The sequence below is a fragment of the Berghia stephanieae genome, chromosome 2, assembly GCF_034508935.2.
Source record: "Berghia stephanieae isolate SIO BIC M18660-M18661 chromosome 2, UCSD_Bste_1.3, whole genome shotgun sequence".
NCBI classification, from domain to species: Eukaryota; Metazoa; Mollusca; class Gastropoda; order Nudibranchia; family Aeolidiidae; genus Berghia; species Berghia stephanieae.
The window spans coordinates 67,888,664-67,910,020 of NC_088361.1; the positions used below are offsets into that span (position 1 = coordinate 67,888,664).

General features: G+C 32.2%; 1 protein-coding gene across 1 annotated transcript in view; it reads left to right on the forward strand.

Moving 5' to 3' along the window:
- The window catches only part of LOC144965394 (ATP-dependent RNA helicase DDX42-like), a 29,768-nt gene that overhangs the window by 2,288 nt on the left and 6,123 nt on the right, over nt 1–21,357 (forward strand). Inside the window, exons 2-20 of the mRNA XM_078900692.1 lie at nt 1,418–1,586; nt 1,864–1,984; nt 2,203–2,264; nt 2,806–2,953; nt 3,542–3,682; nt 8,576–8,695; nt 10,621–10,728; nt 11,388–11,456; nt 11,673–11,801; nt 12,238–12,337; nt 12,552–12,599; nt 13,053–13,150; nt 14,006–14,099; nt 15,037–15,117; nt 15,482–15,583; nt 15,840–15,941; nt 18,761–18,885; nt 19,509–19,607; nt 20,012–20,110. Of these exons, the coding sequence (XP_078756818.1) occupies nt 1,426–1,586; nt 1,864–1,984; nt 2,203–2,264; nt 2,806–2,953; nt 3,542–3,682; nt 8,576–8,695; nt 10,621–10,728; nt 11,388–11,456; nt 11,673–11,801; nt 12,238–12,337; nt 12,552–12,599; nt 13,053–13,150; nt 14,006–14,099; nt 15,037–15,117; nt 15,482–15,583; nt 15,840–15,941; nt 18,761–18,885; nt 19,509–19,607; nt 20,012–20,110 (2,007 nt within the window). The 5' untranslated portion in view covers nt 1,418–1,425. The remainder of the gene's footprint in view (nt 1–1,417; nt 1,587–1,863; nt 1,985–2,202; nt 2,265–2,805; nt 2,954–3,541; nt 3,683–8,575; nt 8,696–10,620; nt 10,729–11,387; nt 11,457–11,672; nt 11,802–12,237; nt 12,338–12,551; nt 12,600–13,052; nt 13,151–14,005; nt 14,100–15,036; nt 15,118–15,481; nt 15,584–15,839; nt 15,942–18,760; nt 18,886–19,508; nt 19,608–20,011; nt 20,111–21,357) is intronic.

Consider the following 21,357-nt stretch of genomic DNA (forward strand, 5'->3'; position numbering starts at 1 on the left):
TAATGATGATGATGTGATGGTTGTAGTTGCGGTGGTAGCGATGATGACGAGGAGGATGATGATGATGTAAAGATGCTGGTGGTTGCTATAGTTTTGATAATGATGTGGGAGGTTGCTGTGATAGTTGTAGTAATGATGGTGTGGTGGTGGCTGTAGTGGTAGAGGTAGTTTATTGATGGTAACTTCTATTATTTGTAGGAGCACTAAGATAGGAGTCATGTGTGTGTGTGTGAGAGAGAGAGAGAGAGAGAGAGACAAAGATTCCTGGAACTTTATAAAATATATTTAACTAACTGTAAATAATACAAATGGGATCAGAACTATACTCATTAAAGTAATCCGACAGATAAGCTTATAGATTTCAAGATGTGAAGGAGTGATCAAGTCGGAGAGGTGGGGACAGGGAAATTTTCATGGATTGTATTGAGGTAACAAAAACAAAACAAAACATGATCTTGTCAAGTTTCAGACTTTAAGAAAAGATTGAAACGTTCAAAATCTCAATTCTCAGTCACACAAAATGTTTCAATCATCCCTACTTTTCTTTCCTTCTCAAACTAACACACTCTCATTCAACTTCAAGCCATTCAGCAACTCACCATTTTGAACAGAAAATGCAGTGTTGTGTTCAGTGAGGGGACAAAGACTAATTTTCAGAGACGGGAGAGTGCTTCTACTACTGCGAATAGTGATTATGCCATGAAATCATCATTCGCAGTACTACTGCAAATAAGCACTTCAGTATAGGAAATCCATCAAAAATCTGTGACCGATTTGATTACACCTCAAGGGTTAAGTGGCTACCATTCAGTCATTATTCATCCAATCAACTTGAAATTTTCACAGTAGATTTATATGGAAATGTCTGGGTTTTTATAAAGTCAAAAGTTTGCTATTTAGATTATAAAAAACCTTTTTTAATCCTAAAGTCATGACATCTCCCCCATCTTTGACGAAATCATTTCAATGTAGAATAAAATGAAAAATCAGTCGCTGTACGATGATATGAAATCACTTCAGTTTTAAGTTCAGAAATACCAGCAGTATATAATACTTTAAAAATAAACAATCCATAATAACTTGTTGGAGATATCAATTTTGTGAATTCTGAAAGTTTTGACAACAGAAAACTGATGTTGAAATGACCTCAAAAGTGATGGAAGTTGGGTTTTTTTTCTTTTTTTCAGTCATCTGAAATCTGCATTATTTGTTAGGTGTTTTAGTTGCTTTGACCTGTTGGTTGATATGTCTCCAATTTTAAATTTGGAATGAAACAATCTCTACTTTTTTTTTATTAAACTTGATCTTTGGATTGTGAATTAGTTTTGTTATAATCTTTAATATATAATGTCAGTTTTGAACTTTTGCAGAAATGTTTCTAATAACAGCATTTTGTTTACTTCTTTGAACATTACAGTTTCGAAAATGTCTGGGTATAGATATCCAAGTAACAATAATTTTACCCCATCATCTGGGTATGCTGCTCTTCAACAAGGTGCTAATTCAAGCAAGACCTTTGTTCCTGGTCGCACCTTGAACTATATGGCCACAAATGTTGGGAAACGCAGATCAAGAACTGAGGAAGAGTAAGTGTATTAATCATGGAACAAATCAACTGTTTACATAATATGACTTTGATTCATGAAATTGATCAAGCCTTAAAATAATTTATGACAGCCCATTTATTCTAGGTGATTGTTACTCATGCTAGAGTTTGCTTTTCATTTACTTTTTTACAGCACATATTTTTTAATCCTCTTACATTTATTCTATTAGTGAATTCAATCATACTTCATTTAAAACTGTGTATACATGTCTTTATGATAAGTGACCTTTATTTATTATTTTTTCGTTGTTGAAAAGGTATTTTAATGATGATGATGACGATGATCAGCCATCCGGCTATAAAGCAGCCCCAGACAGTCCAGGAGCCAAGAGTGATGAAAGTGATGATCCTTTGGATGCCTTCATGGCTGGAATTGAGGTGTGTTCAAATCTTATTCTTGATAACTGTAATTTTACTGCCATCCACTTCATTCTAAGAAGTCAGCTGATTTTATTTTCAGCATTTAACGTGAATGAAATTGTGAATTTTGTGAAATTTTAAATTTCAGTATATTTGCCATTTTTATATTTGCTTATGTAAAATGATATATTGATGCATATTTTCTTCAAATAACAAAAGGATTTTTTTCCATACAGAAAGAAATTGTGGAGGAAACGCAAGAGAAAATTACATCAGAAGAAAGCAAGTTGAAAGATAAGTAAGTAACATTTTCAATTGTTTAAAAAAAAAATGTTATTAATGTTTGATTTATTAACGACTATTTCACTCACCTTCATTTTAAACTCCATCCTCTAATTTGAGGCCATTTATGACAAATTGACAGAAATTTTCTTTACTCCCAACTATTCATTTGGTTACATGATTTCATAGTTCATTAGTTTTCATCTTATCTGATGTCAGGAATTACAGGTTTATAGGTATTACTAATTATAGAAATACAACAAAGCAGATATAACTATTCTGATATTAAACAATTTATTGTGTTTGTAGATATTGCAATTGTTTATATTATATATCAATCTTCTAATATATTTTCTTTTTCTTATAATCTTTATCTTGAACAAAGCAACAAAGTATGAAAGCAAGGGGTCAATGGCCAACTCGTCTGAAGATCATCTTGGTCTGATTACAAATTGTTTTCATCCTGAAGGTTGAGTCATCAAAAATTATAAAGTGATATGCTTTAGAATGCCAACATGACAACAATGCCTGATTATCTATTCTTTATACTTTTCCAGAGGCACAAGAGATGACATTGATGGTGAAGATGAACAAGAATCTTATTTCCGGTATATGGAGGAGAACCCAAATGCTGGTGTTATTAATGATGAAGAAGACATTGTTGATTATGACAGTGATGGAAATCCCATTCTTGAACGTAAAAAGGTGTGCTAGTTATTAACTCTCTATTCCAGTGGGATTTTTTTGTTGTTTTGGTCTGATTCATACTAAGCTAAAATCTTGTATTAACTATTTGTAAAATTTTATTTCAAGTAGTAGCACTACTGCATGCTTTGTTTACATTAATATGAATGATGGTAAACTGAATTAAGACAGAACAGGAACACATTTTTAGATTGTACATCAAATTCAATTAACGCATGTCCATTTATAGTTTTTTTTTCTTAGGGGGGAAAGATAGAAAGGAATTTTCAGTCATGTTAATGCAATTTAACAGGCATTCACTTTTTATCATCCATACTGTTTTGGAGGTCAAAAACTACATGTCCAGGTTAGGCAAATTAAATATGGCATCTTTTTAAACTTTGATTGATTATATCCACTGAAAGTTTGTGGTTCTATGAGAATGTCTTTCATCTGCAGAGATTTATATTGGCCCATATGAACATTATAAGTTCAAATGTCTCTGGATTAGATGCAAATACAACAGATTGGCGATTGTTGCTTAGAGAAATCTGTTTTGCTTAGCAAATTGTTGACTCTAACTCGTTTGATTTACAATCTTTTTTCTAGATCATTGATCCTTTACCTCCATGTGACCATTCGGAGATAGACTATGAACCTTTTGAAAGGAATTTCTACACTGCCCATGAGGATATCAATTCTCTCACTCATGATCAAGTGGATGAATTACGGAGAAAACTTGGCATAAAGGTAGGAAACTTTTATTATTCAGCTTTATGGTCAAATTTGGATGGGAATACAAAAAGTGGTCCATATGTAAAGCATGACAACTATATTTAGTGCTTAGCTTATGATTTGTAGGTGTCAAGTCCAACTGTGTGTGGTGCAAAGTTGAGGCCTTGGAAAAAGCTCTTTATTCACATTTTCTCACAATGCTCACAATGGGTGTCTGACCAGTAGCAGAGTTGTCGCTGCCAAAAAAAACCCAACAATTAATACTTGTAGTTGTAGTGCCTTACAGTCACCACATTTTAACAGAGTTGATAATCTTCCGCTTAAATCCGGGAGTTTAGGATTTTTTCAGAAATTTTCAGCTGTTTTTTCTGTATCAAACATTTTCTGCCAAGAGGTAGTTCAGCAGAAAAATTACAATTATGTTTTGTGTCATTTTTTGACACCTCTGCTCAGTTGCATGAATTTTGGTGACACTCTCATATTCGTGATGTTAGTCTAGACACACTGGCGCCAAATGTCAAAAGTGGCACAAGACCCTTGATGGCCTTGGATGAGAAGATGATCAAAAGGGAAGGGGATGGGGCAAATTGGTGTAATTATTTTTGATACCCTTTAGCAGTAGCATAATAGCACATTTGGCGATTTTATAAGTGAGTCTTTCTTTATTTTTTGTTGTTGTTGTTATTTGTTTATTCTGAATTCATTAATAGAATTCATTACCACTTATGTCTAATTATAAACAAAATAAAAAAAATCAATTCATAAAGTATTCTTGCAGAGTTTTTTCTCTCTCTCTCTCTCTCTCTCTCTCTCTCTCTCTCTCTCTCTCTCTCTCTCTCTCTCTCTCTCTCTCTCTCTCTCTCTCTCTCTCTTCCATACTGCCGTTGTTTTTAAAAACATGGTATATGCAATGTTAACCAAATAGCACATACTGTGTGCTTTAATAAAACGGCAGCATATTTCTCTCTCAGCTACCCTTCTATCTTCATACAGTAGAACATGAAAGTAACGTACTCGGAAATAGCGAGTAAAATCTAAATCCCCGTTTTTTTTCTCTTATTTGAGTCAATAAAAGTAGCATGAAAGTAGCGAGTATGAAAAAGAGGTCAACTCGGAAATAACGAGCATTTCCTGCCCCAGCCTAGGACTTCAAACGAAGTAAAGCAAAACAACAGACAAGGGCGATTTAAATGTTTTTAGCCTAGCTTCTTTTCTTTTCTTATTTTTCGTTACTAGTAATATTACATAGTAGCCTAGTCTGTAGTAGTACATAGTAGGCGAAACAAATTTTGGTGGGGGTTGGGTGTGTGTGTTTGTATGCTTGTGTGTGTATTGGGGGTGGGGGTCAATTATTCACCCAATGTGGTGCCACGCGACACGCGAGGTAAGCACTGGCAGCCATGTCAACATGCGTCACTTTGCAGCATCAGTCAGCGAGTAGCATTCATTAACGAACGACACGATCAGCGAGAGAGAGAGCGTGGAACCATCATTTCAGTGGGTCAGTGATTGAGTGATGCGCTTGCTTACCTCATCAAACATGCCTAGTGCATACAAACACTCGCACACACACGCCCACACACCCACACACATACACGAAATCTTGATGGAAATGGAAGGGGTGGGTTTTAGGGATGGATCAACTTCAACCCGTGGCCATCATTACGTAGTTAACGAAGGCCGTGTTCAACCCCGCCCCCACCCACTTTATCCACACACAGTCATTTGCATGCACGCGCGGCACACACGCACAAATACACACACACACATACATACACACACACACACACACACACACATTGTCTTTCCATCTTTTTGTACTAACCTACTTTCTTTTGACTGATTGTCTTCCTACTTTGCACATCGTCATTATCCCAAGCCTACCATTCTTTGTTTCAATTATGTCCACTGCAGCTAAAAGAAAGTGCCTTCTGTTTTCTACAAAGTTATCAATAATAGATGAAGTGGAGCAAAAACGAAAGTCGAAAGCTGCAATTTGTCCGGAGTTTTGAATTGCTTCAAGTTCCCTGGAAACTATCTTAAAGAATAAAGATAAAACCAGAGCTGCAATTAACGAAGGCGGTTTGAAGCAGAAAAAGAAATTCTGTATGCTGAAGCTTCAGGCAATACTTCGTGAGCATCAACCCTGCGATATTTTTAATGCAGACGAGACAGGCTTATTTTACAAATGCCTGCCCAATAAATCGCTAGCCATGCAAGGAGAGAGGTGCACTGGTCAAAAAGTACCCAAAGATCGAATAACACTATTGTGCACTGCCAACATGGATGTGAGTGAAAAACTGCCCCTACTTGCTGTTGGGAAATTCCAAAGGCCAAGGTGTTTTAAAAACATTAAAACCCTCCCAGTAACTTATCGTTCCAACAGAAAAGCTTGGATGACAAGTGGCTTGTTTGAAGAATGGCTGCGCAAACTGGATAGTCATTTTCTTCTGAAGGGTCGCACAATTGTACTAATCGTCGACAACTGTAGCGCCCATCCTCATGTGCCAGACCTTCAAGCAATCAACTTACACTTCCTGCCTCCAAACACAACAGCCAGATTGCAGCCTTGTGATCAGGGCATCATAAAGACCCTGAAAACAATTTACCCCAAGAAAGTATTATCCCGCTTTATCAACAGTTATGATGAGACAGGCAGCACCGACACACACTTCAAGTTGTCTCTTTTGGATGCTCTTTGTATGGCTGCATCGTCATGGAACCAAGTTGATCAGAATACTATCACAAAGTGTTTCATCCACGCTGGATTTTGTCTCAACACCATGTCAGAACCAGACATCACTACAGTTGAAGTTGAGGCAGATGATGAACATACATGTATCGAACAAGCAGATGCCCAATGAAACAGTAACACACCACTTGCTTGAATGTCAACCTCTTGAAGACCTGAGATGCACATTCCTCCCACCAAATCCAAGCATCAGTAACACACTTTATAGTCACCTGGAACAACTACAAAAGACGTCTAACTTTTACGTCATGGCACAAGACCGAAGGGCTAGAGCTCAGGTGGTCGCTGGTTCGGATAAGTAAGTAAGTAAGAACAAGCAGATGAACAGTTTGTCAACTTGTTTGATAAAATGGGCAGGCTTACCAACGTGGAAATAAGTGCTGATGAATACATAAATATTGATCAGTCCACAAAGACAACCTTGGAGATGACTGTCACTGACATTGCGTCATCTATTACTATAACCAAAGATTTGAACATCGATTGTGAGGAGGAGGAAGAGGAATCCGATGTTACCACGCCTCAAATTTCAGAGAGGACTATGCTTGAATCTTTAGACAAAGTCAGGATGTTTCTAATGCAAAATCTGACACTGAAAATGTGCTAGATTCTCTTGTTAAAGTTGAGCAACAAATTCAAGTGATGCTACAAGATTCCAAAAAAACAATCCTGTATTACCGATTATTGTAAACCCAGTCCGTGTTACTAGACCAAATCAGTGCGAAGAGGGGGGGAGAGAGAAGAGAGAGAGAGTGAGAGAGAGAGAGAGTGTGTGTGTGTGTGTGTTTGAATTTAATATAATATGTATACTTCTATGTTCTTGTTTTTTCTAGTCATGATTTTACTTGAAATAAAAAAAAACCCAAAAAACCCCCAAAAGAACCAAGAACAAAAAATGAAGCATTCTGCCACTTCTGTGAAGAAATTGAAATAGGGGCGACGGCTTTTACTCGAATTACACACTCAAGGGAAATAACCAGCAATATTATAACCTTTTCTTCCACCGGCCGAGTGACCTTTCCTGGCAACTCGGGAATAGCGAGTAATCAGGAGTGGACCCGTCGAACTCGCTATTTCCGAGTTCTACTGTATTATGTTTATAGATATCACTTGGTAATAGAGAGATAATATGTAACAGTAAGTTAGGCTGATTGATTTCAGAAATATTTGTTTAAAGGCTTAATTTTAAATTTGTTGTTTAGATGGAATATGTTTTGCAATTGATTAAAGATTCTTATTTTTAAGCTGCATAACCACAAGGTTGCAGTAATACAGACACCGCTTGGTCTTTTGGCCATGTATATCATAATCTATTGATATAGTGGGTGGCATTATAGGCCTCTATGGAAATGACAAATTGTTAAGTTATAATTACAAAAAGTCATGATGTGTCTAATGATCAGAATAGATGTGTTTTTGAAATAGTAATATATTATGTAATATTAAATAATTTAGTGGATATCTATATATAAACTAACTTTTGAAAAATGTGGACAAGATAATTAGAGCTGGGGCATGATCAATTTTCTTTCTCACAAAAAAATGTTAAAAACTTATACCAAAGGATAGAAAAAGATTATTAATAGCTCTCTTTTATAAAATTTTGAAGATCACAATTGTTGGTAGAGCACTCGCTTTATAAGCAAAGGGACCAGTATTGATCCAGGTGCCAGCTTTGTGACAATTAGTTTCTTAATTGGAAAGTTTTAATTGCTTCATCAGTGGAAACATTGTTAGGAATGTTGTTTGTTTTTGATGATGTTAACTTTACTTATGTGAGTGACTTGTTTACTTGGTATTCCCTCTACATCAAAGCACTGACAGTCATATCTCCAGTATTGTCAGTTTAATCACATTTTCTATTATCACTTTCGTCTCTGATAGTAATTCTATTTATTTTTAAACTCATGACTTCAGTTGGTCAGTTTTTATAGTGCTCATCTAAAGGTCTATATAGAAACTGGGATAAACTCCAACTTTATGTTTTGGATAATTTTATAAGTCATCTTTATGTTTTGGTATTTCACTCAATTATTTATTTGCTTTATTTGTTTTTAATTGATTCCCTTGAAGAAATTTCTATTATCTTTTAATTCTTTATTATAACCAACTCGATAAACAGATTGTCAAGATACTAAATGGCTGAAATGTTTCAGGTTTCAGGCTTGTCACCCCCCAATCCAGTGAGTAGCTTTGGTCATTTTGGATTTGATGACGCTTTAATTGGTGCTGTAAGGAAATCAGAATACACACAGCCAACACCTATCCAAGCTCAGGTAATATTTTGTCTCTGCAATGATTATTTAAATGAATGAACATGAAGGTGAATTTTTTATGTGTTCGTATTGTCAAATTTGTGTTGTTTTATTTTTTCATAAAAGAACGTTCTGTTCATAAGGATCCAAATAGCTCAGTGGTAGAGCACTGCCTCCACAAACAAAGAGACGAGTGTGGTCGAGATTTTAACCCTCTGTCCAAGATATGTCTGTCAGATCTGGTAGAAGGAGTTTTGTGATAAGCCTAGTATCCTATCCTAAGGGTTGCAAGCAATTGCTACTGCCTGTTTAATGCTACAGAAACCTGGATAAAATCCAGTTCTATATATTTTATTGCTCAGAAGGACTACTTTTTACTACATCCTGTTAATTTTAGAACTTAAAGATAAATTTGTTATAGCAATGTACCAAGTCCAAAATTTATCAATATATCGATAACCTTGAATCATGCTTTTGGCTTACAAATTATGATTTCTCCATTATTATGTAATGACAATACTTGATTTAGTCAATGTCCAGATGAAACAAAAGAGGTACATCATGTACTGATATAGCTTTACTCACTCAATAGCATACATAAATTTCATATCATTTGATTATTTTGGCCAACTGATCTTTACATGTCCCTTGGATTAAGATTTTGTCTTAGTTGTATCGGCATTTTATCAATTCTTTATCAAACATTACTTTGAATCTCTTCAGAGAAGGAGTTATTTTTGTTCTGTACATGGCATGTTCCTAAGTTTTGCAGTTGTTAATAAACATTTTTTAACTGCATGCTAGTTTTGTACAAGTACATATTTTAAATTAGTCTCCTCTTATAATATTTTGCTCAAAAATGAAACAAAATCAGAGGCATCCAATTCAACCTCTGATGGATCAATTCAATGAGGTCTTTTCAAATTCCTGTGTAACAGATTATTTCCTAAAGGACATTTTTTTCTGTCACTTTATTATTTTTCCCATCAATTGCGAAAAAATAGGTTTTGTGATTGTATTTGATACTATACAGTCGAAGCTGATAATTGGAATACCGCTTTATCAGAACAGCCGGATAATTGAAACAATCTGAATTTTTGCCATATCATTTCTACTGGTTAATTGGAATTCATGCTGGTTAATCGGAATGATTTTAGATCTTTAGAATATTGTAAGTTTTTTTTTTTTTTTTCCAAGGAATCAAAAATTATAAATATCCTTGTTGAGAATAACAATAATGGAATCATCCTAGCCTTCAAATGAACAAGAAATAAGTCAGTTTATTATAATGGCATCGGGCATTTCACCATCCAGCCCCTTTTATATGGTGGTATATTATACTATATCCCTTTGACCATCTTGGATAACAACAAATAGTTAATGAGAGCTCAGAAAATGATGCAGTCATTTATATTTGTTTCTATTGATGCATTGATTAGAATTGAATAATGTATTGCAATTCATGATGAAACAGAATTCATGTGTCTTATTCATTTGGTTTGTATTTGGGAAAGGAGTGGTGACAGTTCCTCATACATATTCATATATATATATATATATACATATAAAGATTCTCATCTATCATAAAAACTACACACATGCAGTATTAAATTTATAGAAAGTGGAGGATAAAATATTAGTCAAACAAATGAAAGGAAGCTCTGTATTGGCATGTAGTCTTTGATAGGTTGTTCCGACTATGAAATCTTCTTGTAAAATCGGTTAATTGGAATGCCATGTAATTGGAAAGATTTATGTGTAACGGTGCTGTTCCAATTAAGCAACTTACATTATAATTCATGATTTTTTAACAACTGAACTTATATGGCAGTTTGCCTAAACAGTCAATGAGCATGTTTTACTTTGTTTTCTTATACTCTTTTATGTGCAAATGAAGACGAGGGTCCTCTACACTCAATACTTTTAACACATCTTGCTTTTTTCAGGGTGTACCTATTGCATTAAGTGGAAGAGATATGATTGGTATAGCCAAAACTGGCAGTGGTAAAACAGCAGCTTTCATATGGCCATTGTTGGTTCATATTATGGACCAGGTATGAGAGTCATGTGATAACAGTAATTTTTTCTCTTTTTTTCTTTCTTTAAACGTTTCCTTCCAAGGAAATGGAGGAACATTATTTAATAATGATAGTAATACTAATACTAATAATGTCAATAATAATAATAATAATAATAATAATAATAGAAATAATAATAATTATGATAATAATGATCATAATTATAATAATAACTATGATATTAATGATGATAATTATAATAATAATGGTGATGATGATCATAATAATAACTATGATATTGATGATGATGATTATAATAATAATATTAATAATGATGTGATAATGATCATGATAACAATAATGGAAATTGTGACGATTATTACTTGCGGCAACAGTGGTGGTTGTGATTATTTTTAAATGCTCACTCTTTTTCAAACAACTTGTGTAGGATCTGAGGATCCCTGTTTCAAAAATATATTTTTAGAAAATGAATACATTTCAATAATTGATCCACTTGAATATTGATAATGGATTGGTATTATACTTAATAACGTAGAAGAATATATAATTTAGTAATTACAAAACATGAAACATGCGTTATGACTTGGCAAATAGATGCATAATTTAGTTTATCCCAGCTGTAGATTTTAATATTCAAGCATTCTTTCTACACTTTTAACTCTTTAAATCATCAGAGAGAACTTGAAGTAGGAGATGGACCCGTAGGTCTTATTCTGGCACCAACAAGAGAATTGTCACAACAGGTGGGTAAGCTTTTCATATAATTGATTTTCTCATGATTACCAGCTTCAAGGTATAAATCACTTGAATCATAACTCATCTTTCATACCTGCGAGTTCAATATTTTATAAAATAGGTCGGAACTTTGTTCATGGCTTCAATTATCTCTTTTTTTTTCTTACAAATTTATTCTTCCATATTTATAACTTTTAGTCTTCGTTCACTCCATTCACTCTTAGATCTACCATGAAGCACGTAAGTTTGGAAAAGTTTACAACATCAATGTAGTGTGTGCTTATGGTGGTGGCAGTATGTGGGAACAGACCAAGGCTTGTCAGGAAGGAGCAGAGATTATTGTTGCCACTCCAGTGAGTGTTTAAAAAAAAAAAATTGCATTATGCTGCTTAATGGACTTTAATATTTTCCAATGTTTTGCACTTTTTTACTTTTTAAAAAAATTTCATCCGAAACGTTGATTTGAGATATTGTGAATAAATTATTAACTGTTTAAAATTATAAATCATCTATTACAGTACTGAATATATTTCTTAGCGTCATTTTCCGTCCATTTTCATCAGTTGAATAAATATCTCATAACACCATCCCCAAATTGATGACCTGAATATGTTTTTTTAATTGCCAGTTGGTATTGCCAGATTTTTATTCTCTCTCCACTCCCCCCCCCCCCCCCCCCACTCCCCTTCCTTTTATTTTTCTTTGAAATTAATTATGAAGTTATATATTTTTCTAATTATTTTCTTAAAATATTTTTAATTTTTAGAAATATTTTACCTCTTTTCACAGGGAAGACTGATTGATCTGGTGAAAAAGAAGGTGACAAATTTGAAACGTGTAACATATTTGGTTTACGATGAAGCTGATAGAATGTTTGATATGGGCTTTGGTAGGTCACCTTTAGGGAGTAATTTTATTTTATTTTATAACAAAAGCTTTAGATTTCTATTCAATTTACTTAGTAAATTGCACAACATGATTTGTTAATTAAACGATTTGTTTTTCTCATCCTTACTTTCATATTTCTACAAAATAAATTTTGTATGAAAGTTTCAGTTAACAATTATTTAAGTTATTTATTTATTTATTATTCTTGTCTTCAGAACCACAAGTGCGTTCGATAGCAAATCATGTGCGACCAGACCGACAGAGTAAGTTTCTAGTATTGGTAGGTTAAAAAAAATATTAAAAATTGATTAAGCTTTTATATAGTCCAATATCCACTAAACGTGCTCAAAACACTTTACAAAGGGTCATTGACCAACACCAATACACAACATGTAGAATGAGATATGATACCTGCGAGGTGATATTACAATTTTTTCCAACAGTGACAATGCTGTTAATGGCCAGGTTAAAATAAAAAAGATAGATTTTTTTTTGTTTGGAAATGATGTGGAAAATAAGACCTTGTTTTTTTTTCTTTTATTTTTTTTTTTGGGTGGTAATATTTATTGTGAATCTGGATTTTAAGGAGTATAGAAACTTTATTCATAACAATTCAAACATCTTTTCCCCCCTGTAATGTGAAAAATAATTCTGATTTAGGCCAAGTCTAATTTTGTTTCTTTCCCACCCCCTGCCCCCTTGCCTTCCCTACTCAGCTTTATTATTCAGTGCAACATTTAGGAAGAAAGTGGAGAAACTTGCCAGAGACATTTTGGCAGACCCTGTTCGGGTGGTTCAAGGCGAAGTAGGAGAGGTTAGTTCTTCATTGATGTTAATTTGACTTTTACTGTAGCTATTAAATTGATTGTAGCGGATGCTTTAGAGAGATTCATTAATCATAAGCTTTGATTGAAATAAAAATGAAATAGATTTTGCTCAAACTCAGCTTGAGATAGTAGCCATAAAGAAAAATTATTTTGTTCTTGTATCAAACCTGTATAAAATACAAATGATGGTGATTATTTCTGTCTCAAAAGACTATTTGAGCTTATTGTTTTATCATTAGCAAAGTGGAAAGATAAAAAAATTTCAAAATATAAATCGATAGATTTAAGAGAAGTGCCATTTGCTTTCTTTTTCTTTTCTTTTTTTTTTTTTGGGGGAGGAGGGGGGGGGGGGGAGGTGGTAATTTAAACTTAAACAATGTTATTCTTTCTTCTTCTTCTTCTTGTTCTTCTTCTTTTTTTTTTTTTCTTCTTCTTCTTCTTCTTCTTCTTCTTCTTCTTCTTCTTCTTCTTCTTCTTCTTCTTCTTCTTCTTCTTCTTCTTCTTCTTCTTCTTCTTCTTCTTCTTCTTCTTCTTCTTCTTCTTCTTCTTCTTATTTTGCTTCTTCTTCTTCTGATGATGATGATGATATTTAACAAATTATTATTATTATTATTATTATTATTATTATTATTATTATTATTATTATTATTATTATTATTATTATTATTATTATTATTATTATTATTATTATTATTATTGTTTTTGTTATTATTGTTGTTATTGTTGTTATTGTTATTGATGTCATATTATTATAAATTAACATGAGAGTATCTTAAAGTTAAAGGAGAGGTGAATAAGTAACAATGCTGTGAAAATGTCTCTATTTAATGCAATCTTTCAAGGCAAATGAAGACATCACACAAATTGTTGAAGTATTGCCACCTGGACCAGCAAAGTGGACATGGTTGATGAGGCGACTTGTTGCCTTCACTTCAGGTGATCTTCTATATAATGATGATGATATAGTGATAATAATAGTGTCATAGTTATAATAATAATAAATAATAATAATAATAATAATAATAATAATAATAATAATAATAATAATAATAATAATAATAATAATAATAATAATAATATATACTTTATTCATTTAAAAAAATGGAAATTCGTTTACAGACGTGGCATGCATAAAAAATGTATAAACACAAAATATTATGATATATCATAGAATCTTCATAATAGAATTGTGAATAATAATAATAATAATAATAATAATAATAATAATAATAATAATAATAATAATAATAATAATAATAATAATAATAATAATAATATTAATAATAATAATAATAATAATAATAATAATAATAATAATAATAATAATAATAATAATAATAATAATAATAATAATAATAATAATAGTGATAATGATGATGATAATAATAGTGATAATAATGCACTCAAAGCTGGTATTCCAATGCCACGGAATTGGGTTTATCAGTCTGTGACATAATTATGTTTATAGATATACTTTCTACTGATTACAAGGAATACATGCCTGTTTATTAGTTTATTGGAACGATTCAGAACATCAGCATATGATCTTTAAGTAATCAAAACATATCTTTATTGAGATGGTCATGCGTGGAATCCACTTGCATCTTCAAATGAACAATGTGTTATCATATGAAATGCATTTGATGGGAATGGGATTGTTATCTCAGTCCTTGTAATTTTTTTGATAGTTAGAATCAATTTGTATGTTTTCACTATTCAAATGGTGGACAGTCAAGTCTATTCTAAACATGGCAAATTTTATCATTGAAATGTAGTACAATGTACATTTAATAGACAAAAAAGATATTCTTAGCAGTGTTTTTGGTAACAGATTTTTTATGTATTCTTTACTTTTTATCTTCACATTTTTCAGAGGGAAGTGTTCTAATTTTTGTGACACGAAAAACTAATTCAGAGGAACTGGCAACCAATTTAAAAGCAAGAGATGTTGAACGTATGGCTTTCACTTTTACATTTATCAGTAGATATCCTTTTTATAACTGATTTTTATGTATTTTTTTAGTTTTTGCATGAAGAGGATGTTTTGAGGATGATTTTGATATAACCACTGCTTTTTTGGTCATCTAAAATCTATAATAGTATTTGTTAGAAAAAGCCAGATTTTTTTTCCCCTTTAAAAAACGATGTTCCAAGTCCTATGAAATGCTTTAGAACAGCAAGACATCATGATTGAAATATTATTTATTAAACTATTTTTTTGCGATTGCTATTGGAATTTGTTTTACTTTATATGGTGATTTAGTTTTGTATTTTGATGCTCATTATTAATAATACTGTTTTTAAATTTTATTTGACAGTGGGTTTAATGCATGGAGATATGAGTCAAATAGAAAGAAACGAAATCATAAATGCATTCAAGAAAAAAGAGTTCTCTGTTTTAGTGGCGACAGATGTTGCAGGTAACAAAGCATTTTGTATATTTCTCACTTTTATAACTTTGAACAAACACAGTTTAGAAGAGTACAGTATTTTAAAAATTGATTTGTTTGATTTTAATTATTTTTGATGCTCTATTTCTTTAATATCCACGAGTAACATCAATTATTTAAGTTTGTGAATTTAATGAAGCAATGTTTGAAGTCGTCCTAATTCTTATTCTTATCAACATGCACAATGCATGTTATAATTATATTCTATGTTTTCTGTATTCCTCAGCTCGTGGTTTGGACATCCCTCATATTAAAACAGTCATCAACTATGATGTGGCAAGGGACATTGACACACACACTCACAGAATTGGTCGTACTGGCCGTGCTGGTAAGATAATAAATTAGGAGAGGGGAGATTATTTTATGGATATACTTGGAAAAAGCTTGTTTTAAGTTTGCTAACTTTAACATAACATATGGTATAGGGCAAAATAGGATAAAATCCCTTGAATGCCCTTAATATTAATAGTAATGCCATTAATCTATTGGTTAAAGATTACAATAATGATACACTGGTAAAGATAGTATTTCAACATAAATGTACTCATGTAAATGTGGTGTACAAACATATATCTTTAACCGTGACATGCAAAGCACACACACACCATACACACACACACACACACACACACACACACACATATAGAAGATAACCATAATGATATAACAATGCATAATATATACATACAAGACTGAAAGCCCTATCAACAGTAGTGCAAAAAAGTATTATTCGTCATATATAAATCTCCCATCATATAATTCCCTATCTACTAACACCTTGAAATAATCTGTCGATTTTGCATTCTTTGTTTCAAATTTCAAATTGTTCCATTTCTGGACAATACGAATACCGAACCAGTTTTGTCTTATGTTTGTTTTGCATCTAGAGACAAAAATCTTAAACTTGTCCCCTCTAGTAAAAGTAATGTTAGAATATGAAAAAAAATCAGAAAAATCTATCCTTTCCAGACCAGGTACCAATCTATAAACCTGAATTAAATCCCCACGAATTCTTCTATATTTCAAACTTGGTAAGTCAAGAAATTCTAACCTTTCCTTATAAGATAAATACTGTATTGCATAAATCTTTTTGGTAGCTATCATCTGTACACTTTCAATACTAATAGATTGTCTTTTATATAATGGGCTCCAGATGCAGTTTCCGTATTCTAGAATTGGTCGAACGAGCAATTTATACAAATATAAAAATATGGTTTTATCAAGACTTATAAAGGTTCTATATATTATTCCCATCATTCTGTTTGCACGGCTTACACAATTATCAATATGTACATCAAAATTCAAAAGTGAATCAAAAGTAACTCCCACATCCTTTTCATAAGACCCAATGGAAAATAGATTTGACATAGAAGTATCGGTAAAGTAATTATGATATGGATTATTTTTTCCTATATGTAATACTTTACATTTCGAAACATTAAAATCCAAATGCCATGTTGTAGACCATTTGAAAAGTGAAAATATATCATTTTGTAGAATATTATGATGTTCAGTTGTACTATAGATCTTTGTATTGTCTGCAAACAGTGTGCAGGCTGAATTTATGCCACATGGTAAATCATTTGTATATAAAAGAAATAAAAGTGTCCCAATACACTTCCTTGGGGTACACTGATAATGACATTCTTAAAATCCGACCCCACACCATTGACAATGACTCTTTGTATTCGATTATTAAGAAAGTCTTTAATCCAATTAAAGACATTCCCTTTAAATCCATATGATTTTAGTTTAATGAATAATCTCTCATGTGGCACAGAATCAAAAGACTTTTCAGTTTGTTTGACTTCAAGAATGATCAGGAATGGATGATTCTATGTTTCTAATGTTTTTTAAAGTTACTAGTGGAGAACCCGCAATTAAGAACCTTCAATACCTACTTTAGACACTGAATAGGAGTGATGTGCCCAACGGATGTATTTAAAAAAATAAAGAAATTAGAAAGATGGCATTAATGGGATTTGAACATGTATACATGCATCACTATGATGGGCCCAGAATGGAAAACAGCATTCTGCAGTTTGAGAGCATCCCACTTACAATTGTTCATTATTTAGTGACTAAAGGACAATATATTTTAATAGATCTTTTCTGTTTTAGCTCTCTCTTCCAGCATGTCCTTTTCTGGGCAATCTGTATATGTTGTATTGTTAATGTAGTGACTTGTCTCGGTCACTTTTACCTTAGATCCAGGAAACTTTAAAGACATCTGGTATAAGTTCGTATGGAAAGAATTTCATACTTATTTCCCGACCTATTGGAGAAAGGTGTAACATAAGGACTGTCCCCTGGTGCCAAACAGCATTATTTTCATTTTTTTTAAAACTGAATATTTCAAACCAGTCCTAAACTGTCATAGATCATTGACAAGTGAGAAGATCCCTTACTCTTATATTTACTTTTATCTTTAAAAACCTTGCTAGGCGACAGTAAATATATTTAATTATTATCTTTTTTCTTCCTCAACTTTTCAAATTCGATCCATTTTCATCATTTGTCTATATCATTTCCCTATGCCATCATACTTATTAGATCTACCTACCAAAATCCTTAATATTTTAGAATGTTTGTCTGAAACTGCCGAACTGCACAAGAATCTTTACTTCTATAAAATTTGTTTGAATTGAAAGTCATATTAATTAGTGCATTTAATACTGCTGGGTCAATTTGTTAATTCATAAAGTTAATTATAGTGATTTTTTAAATATTTTCCCTTGAGTATGACGCATTAAAATATGTTAAATATAAGCAGGTCTGACACATAATGAGAATTTTTACTATGTTTTGTGTTATTCCTCATGCTAATTTGGATTGTGCCTGAAGTGCTTCTTTCTCATGTATCGTTGTTTGGAATCTTTTAATTTTAATATTTTTCACAGTTCTCCCTCTAGGTCTCAGGCAACTTTCCCTTTGCTCTTTTAATTCATTGTAAATCACTGTATTTGTTGACAAAATGTGTCAAATTTGTTATTTTCAAATTTGTCACCATTTATGCCTGGATACCCAACTAAGTGATGAAAAGAAGTTTTGTTTTAGTTTATTCCCTATAAAATAGAATTTATGATACAGATTACTCCACATAATGTTAGATGTTTAGTGCCTTATATATTAAATCTTTTATCACAGGTACCAAGGGTCATGCTTACACATTAATTACAGATAAAGACAAAGAATTTGCTCCTCAGTTAGTTCGGAATTTAGAAGGAGCTAATCAATATGTTCCACCATCATTATTAGAACTTGCCCAAAAAGTAAGTTTTGTGTTAACTTCAGTTTAAACATTTCAATACTGCAACTATTATGTAGAGTTTTGAAATGTCTTCCAATGATTAATGGGTTGAAATTGCAAGTAACTCAAATTCTGGCTCAAAGTTTCAGTCTGGTATTGGTTTGAATAGGTTAAACTGCCTTTACAAATTATTATTATTATTATTATTATTATTATTATTATTATTATTATTATTATTATTATTATTATTATTATTATTGTTATTGTTATTATAGAAAAAAAATAATTATGCCCTTCCTAAGATATTGTCGCCTAGGCATTCCATGAAAGAATATAGATATTTCATCAAACAAGATGTCTGATGTCAACAGGAATCACCCATGTTGTCCAAGTGGGCACATGGGAGATAAATAATCTTGCTCAAGGAAAAAAACCAAAGTGCCTGAAGCGGGGCTCGAACCCAGGACCTTCCAGGCCACAGTGCAATGCCTTAACCACTCGGCCACTGCACCCCCCATTGTTATTATTATTATTATTATTATTATTATTATTATTATTATTATTATTATTATTATTATTATTATTATTATTATTATTATTATTATTATTATTATCATCATTATTGTTATTACAATTACTTTTCAGTGTCCATGGTTTAAGAACCGTTACAAAGGAGGAAAGGGAAAAATGGTTGCAGGGAAAAAACTTGGCTGCAAGGAAAGACCTGGTCTGGGTGCTGAAAATGTAAGTATAGGAGAATTTTAAATATCATTTTTTAAAATGTCATAATGAATGATGTTTATAGTTTTTCATAATGTCTAGTTTAAAACAATCTTTCTTCTAAATGTTCATCTTTTATATTTAGGAACTTACTGCAATATTGAGATGAAGTGATCAAGTAGTAGGATCAGATTTTTTCTTCGAACGATTATTGATAGATAAAAGCTTTTAGGCATTATTAATTTTCTTTTTTGAGGAAGAAGAAATTAAATTACACCGTTTCAACATTATTGTCGATGTTTACCAGAGAAAAAAACTTGTATAAATTTTTAAAATTTTTTTTTGGTCATTTTAAAGAATGCAATATTTAAAAAATTTTTTTTGGTAAATATATAGTTGTTGCATACTTTTTATCACTTGAACTCCAGAGCACAAGATTACAAGATTCAATGAGTTTAAGTGGCTACCGGGCAGCAGGAGGAAGAACTCAAACAGACAGGTTATCTGCAATGAAGTCAGCTTTTATGGTGAGTTTGAATTGCAGTAAAAGTTCTTCTAGCTGAATAGTTCATATTTATAGATAAGCAGACGTATGCCAATCTTGAACATCTGTGGACATATTCATATTCAGATTCAGAAAATTGAATTGAGAATTTTTATTCATCAATGTTACAGAACTTTTGTTGTTGAAATTTTCCTTTTAGTTCAAGATTTGTATTATTTGGATTCTGATGAACCTCTACTTGTATTAGAGAAGAGAGGGAATTTGGGAATGGAGAAAAATTGTGTTACAGAAGAATATTTAATTATTTAGGAAAACAAGGCAGTGCTGAATATAAATAGAACAAAACCTAGAATTGAAATTTTGATTTCGATTATAGTAAGGGAGTGCATCGGGGTAAAAATCTCCGTTTTCAAGGGTGACTAAATAAATGTTTGATTCGACATAGCAAAAACAGTTATTCCATTGACATGTTCACAATTTTTTCCCCTTCTGGCCACATATTTGAAGATAAGTAATTTTGTTTTTATCCTTGTCTCACTCTTTCTTGGCACTTGTTGTTGGTGATGAAACTTTTGATTAGAAATCATTTGAAGATCCCATTATATTGATTTTCCGGGTGTTGAAATGACCTATAAGTGTCACTGGGTGGGGTTCCTGATCTCCCATAGTGGGCAGGGAGGTACTTACTGTGTCTTCTATCCCCCTATATCTCTTTTCCAACGTGCTTTCTGTCTTTGTCATTGAATGAGATTACTTGATATCCTGGCTGAGAGGGAAACAGTCAAATGTATAGTTAGTTTTGGGAAATCAGCTCTCTGTTATGCACTACATTATGTTTTGGTTACATATTATTTATGATTTGTAAACATTGGAGTGCATTCCTCTTTGTGGGGACCTGTGCTTGTGTCTGGATGAGACTTTTAGGTGATCTCAAACTAAGTACTTTGACAGAGTGCTCTTGGAATCTACATGTCTCCTATTTGAACCAATTCCCCTTTATCTTACCTTTTCTTGGGTGCTTTAATTGCAACTCTAGAACTTATTACTATCCTATTTTCTTCCTTTTTACTGGCGCTGATATAACCTTAATATGTTGCATACACCGCAAAACCCTTATAAACAAACTATAAGTGTCACAAACATTGTAGACCTATAAAAAAACCAAAATATTTGATAATGTTTTGTACCTGTGAATTCTTTTTCATCTCTTTTTTTTAAAGGATCGATCAAGAAAAATAAGTTATAAAAGTTGAATATATATTCATTGTT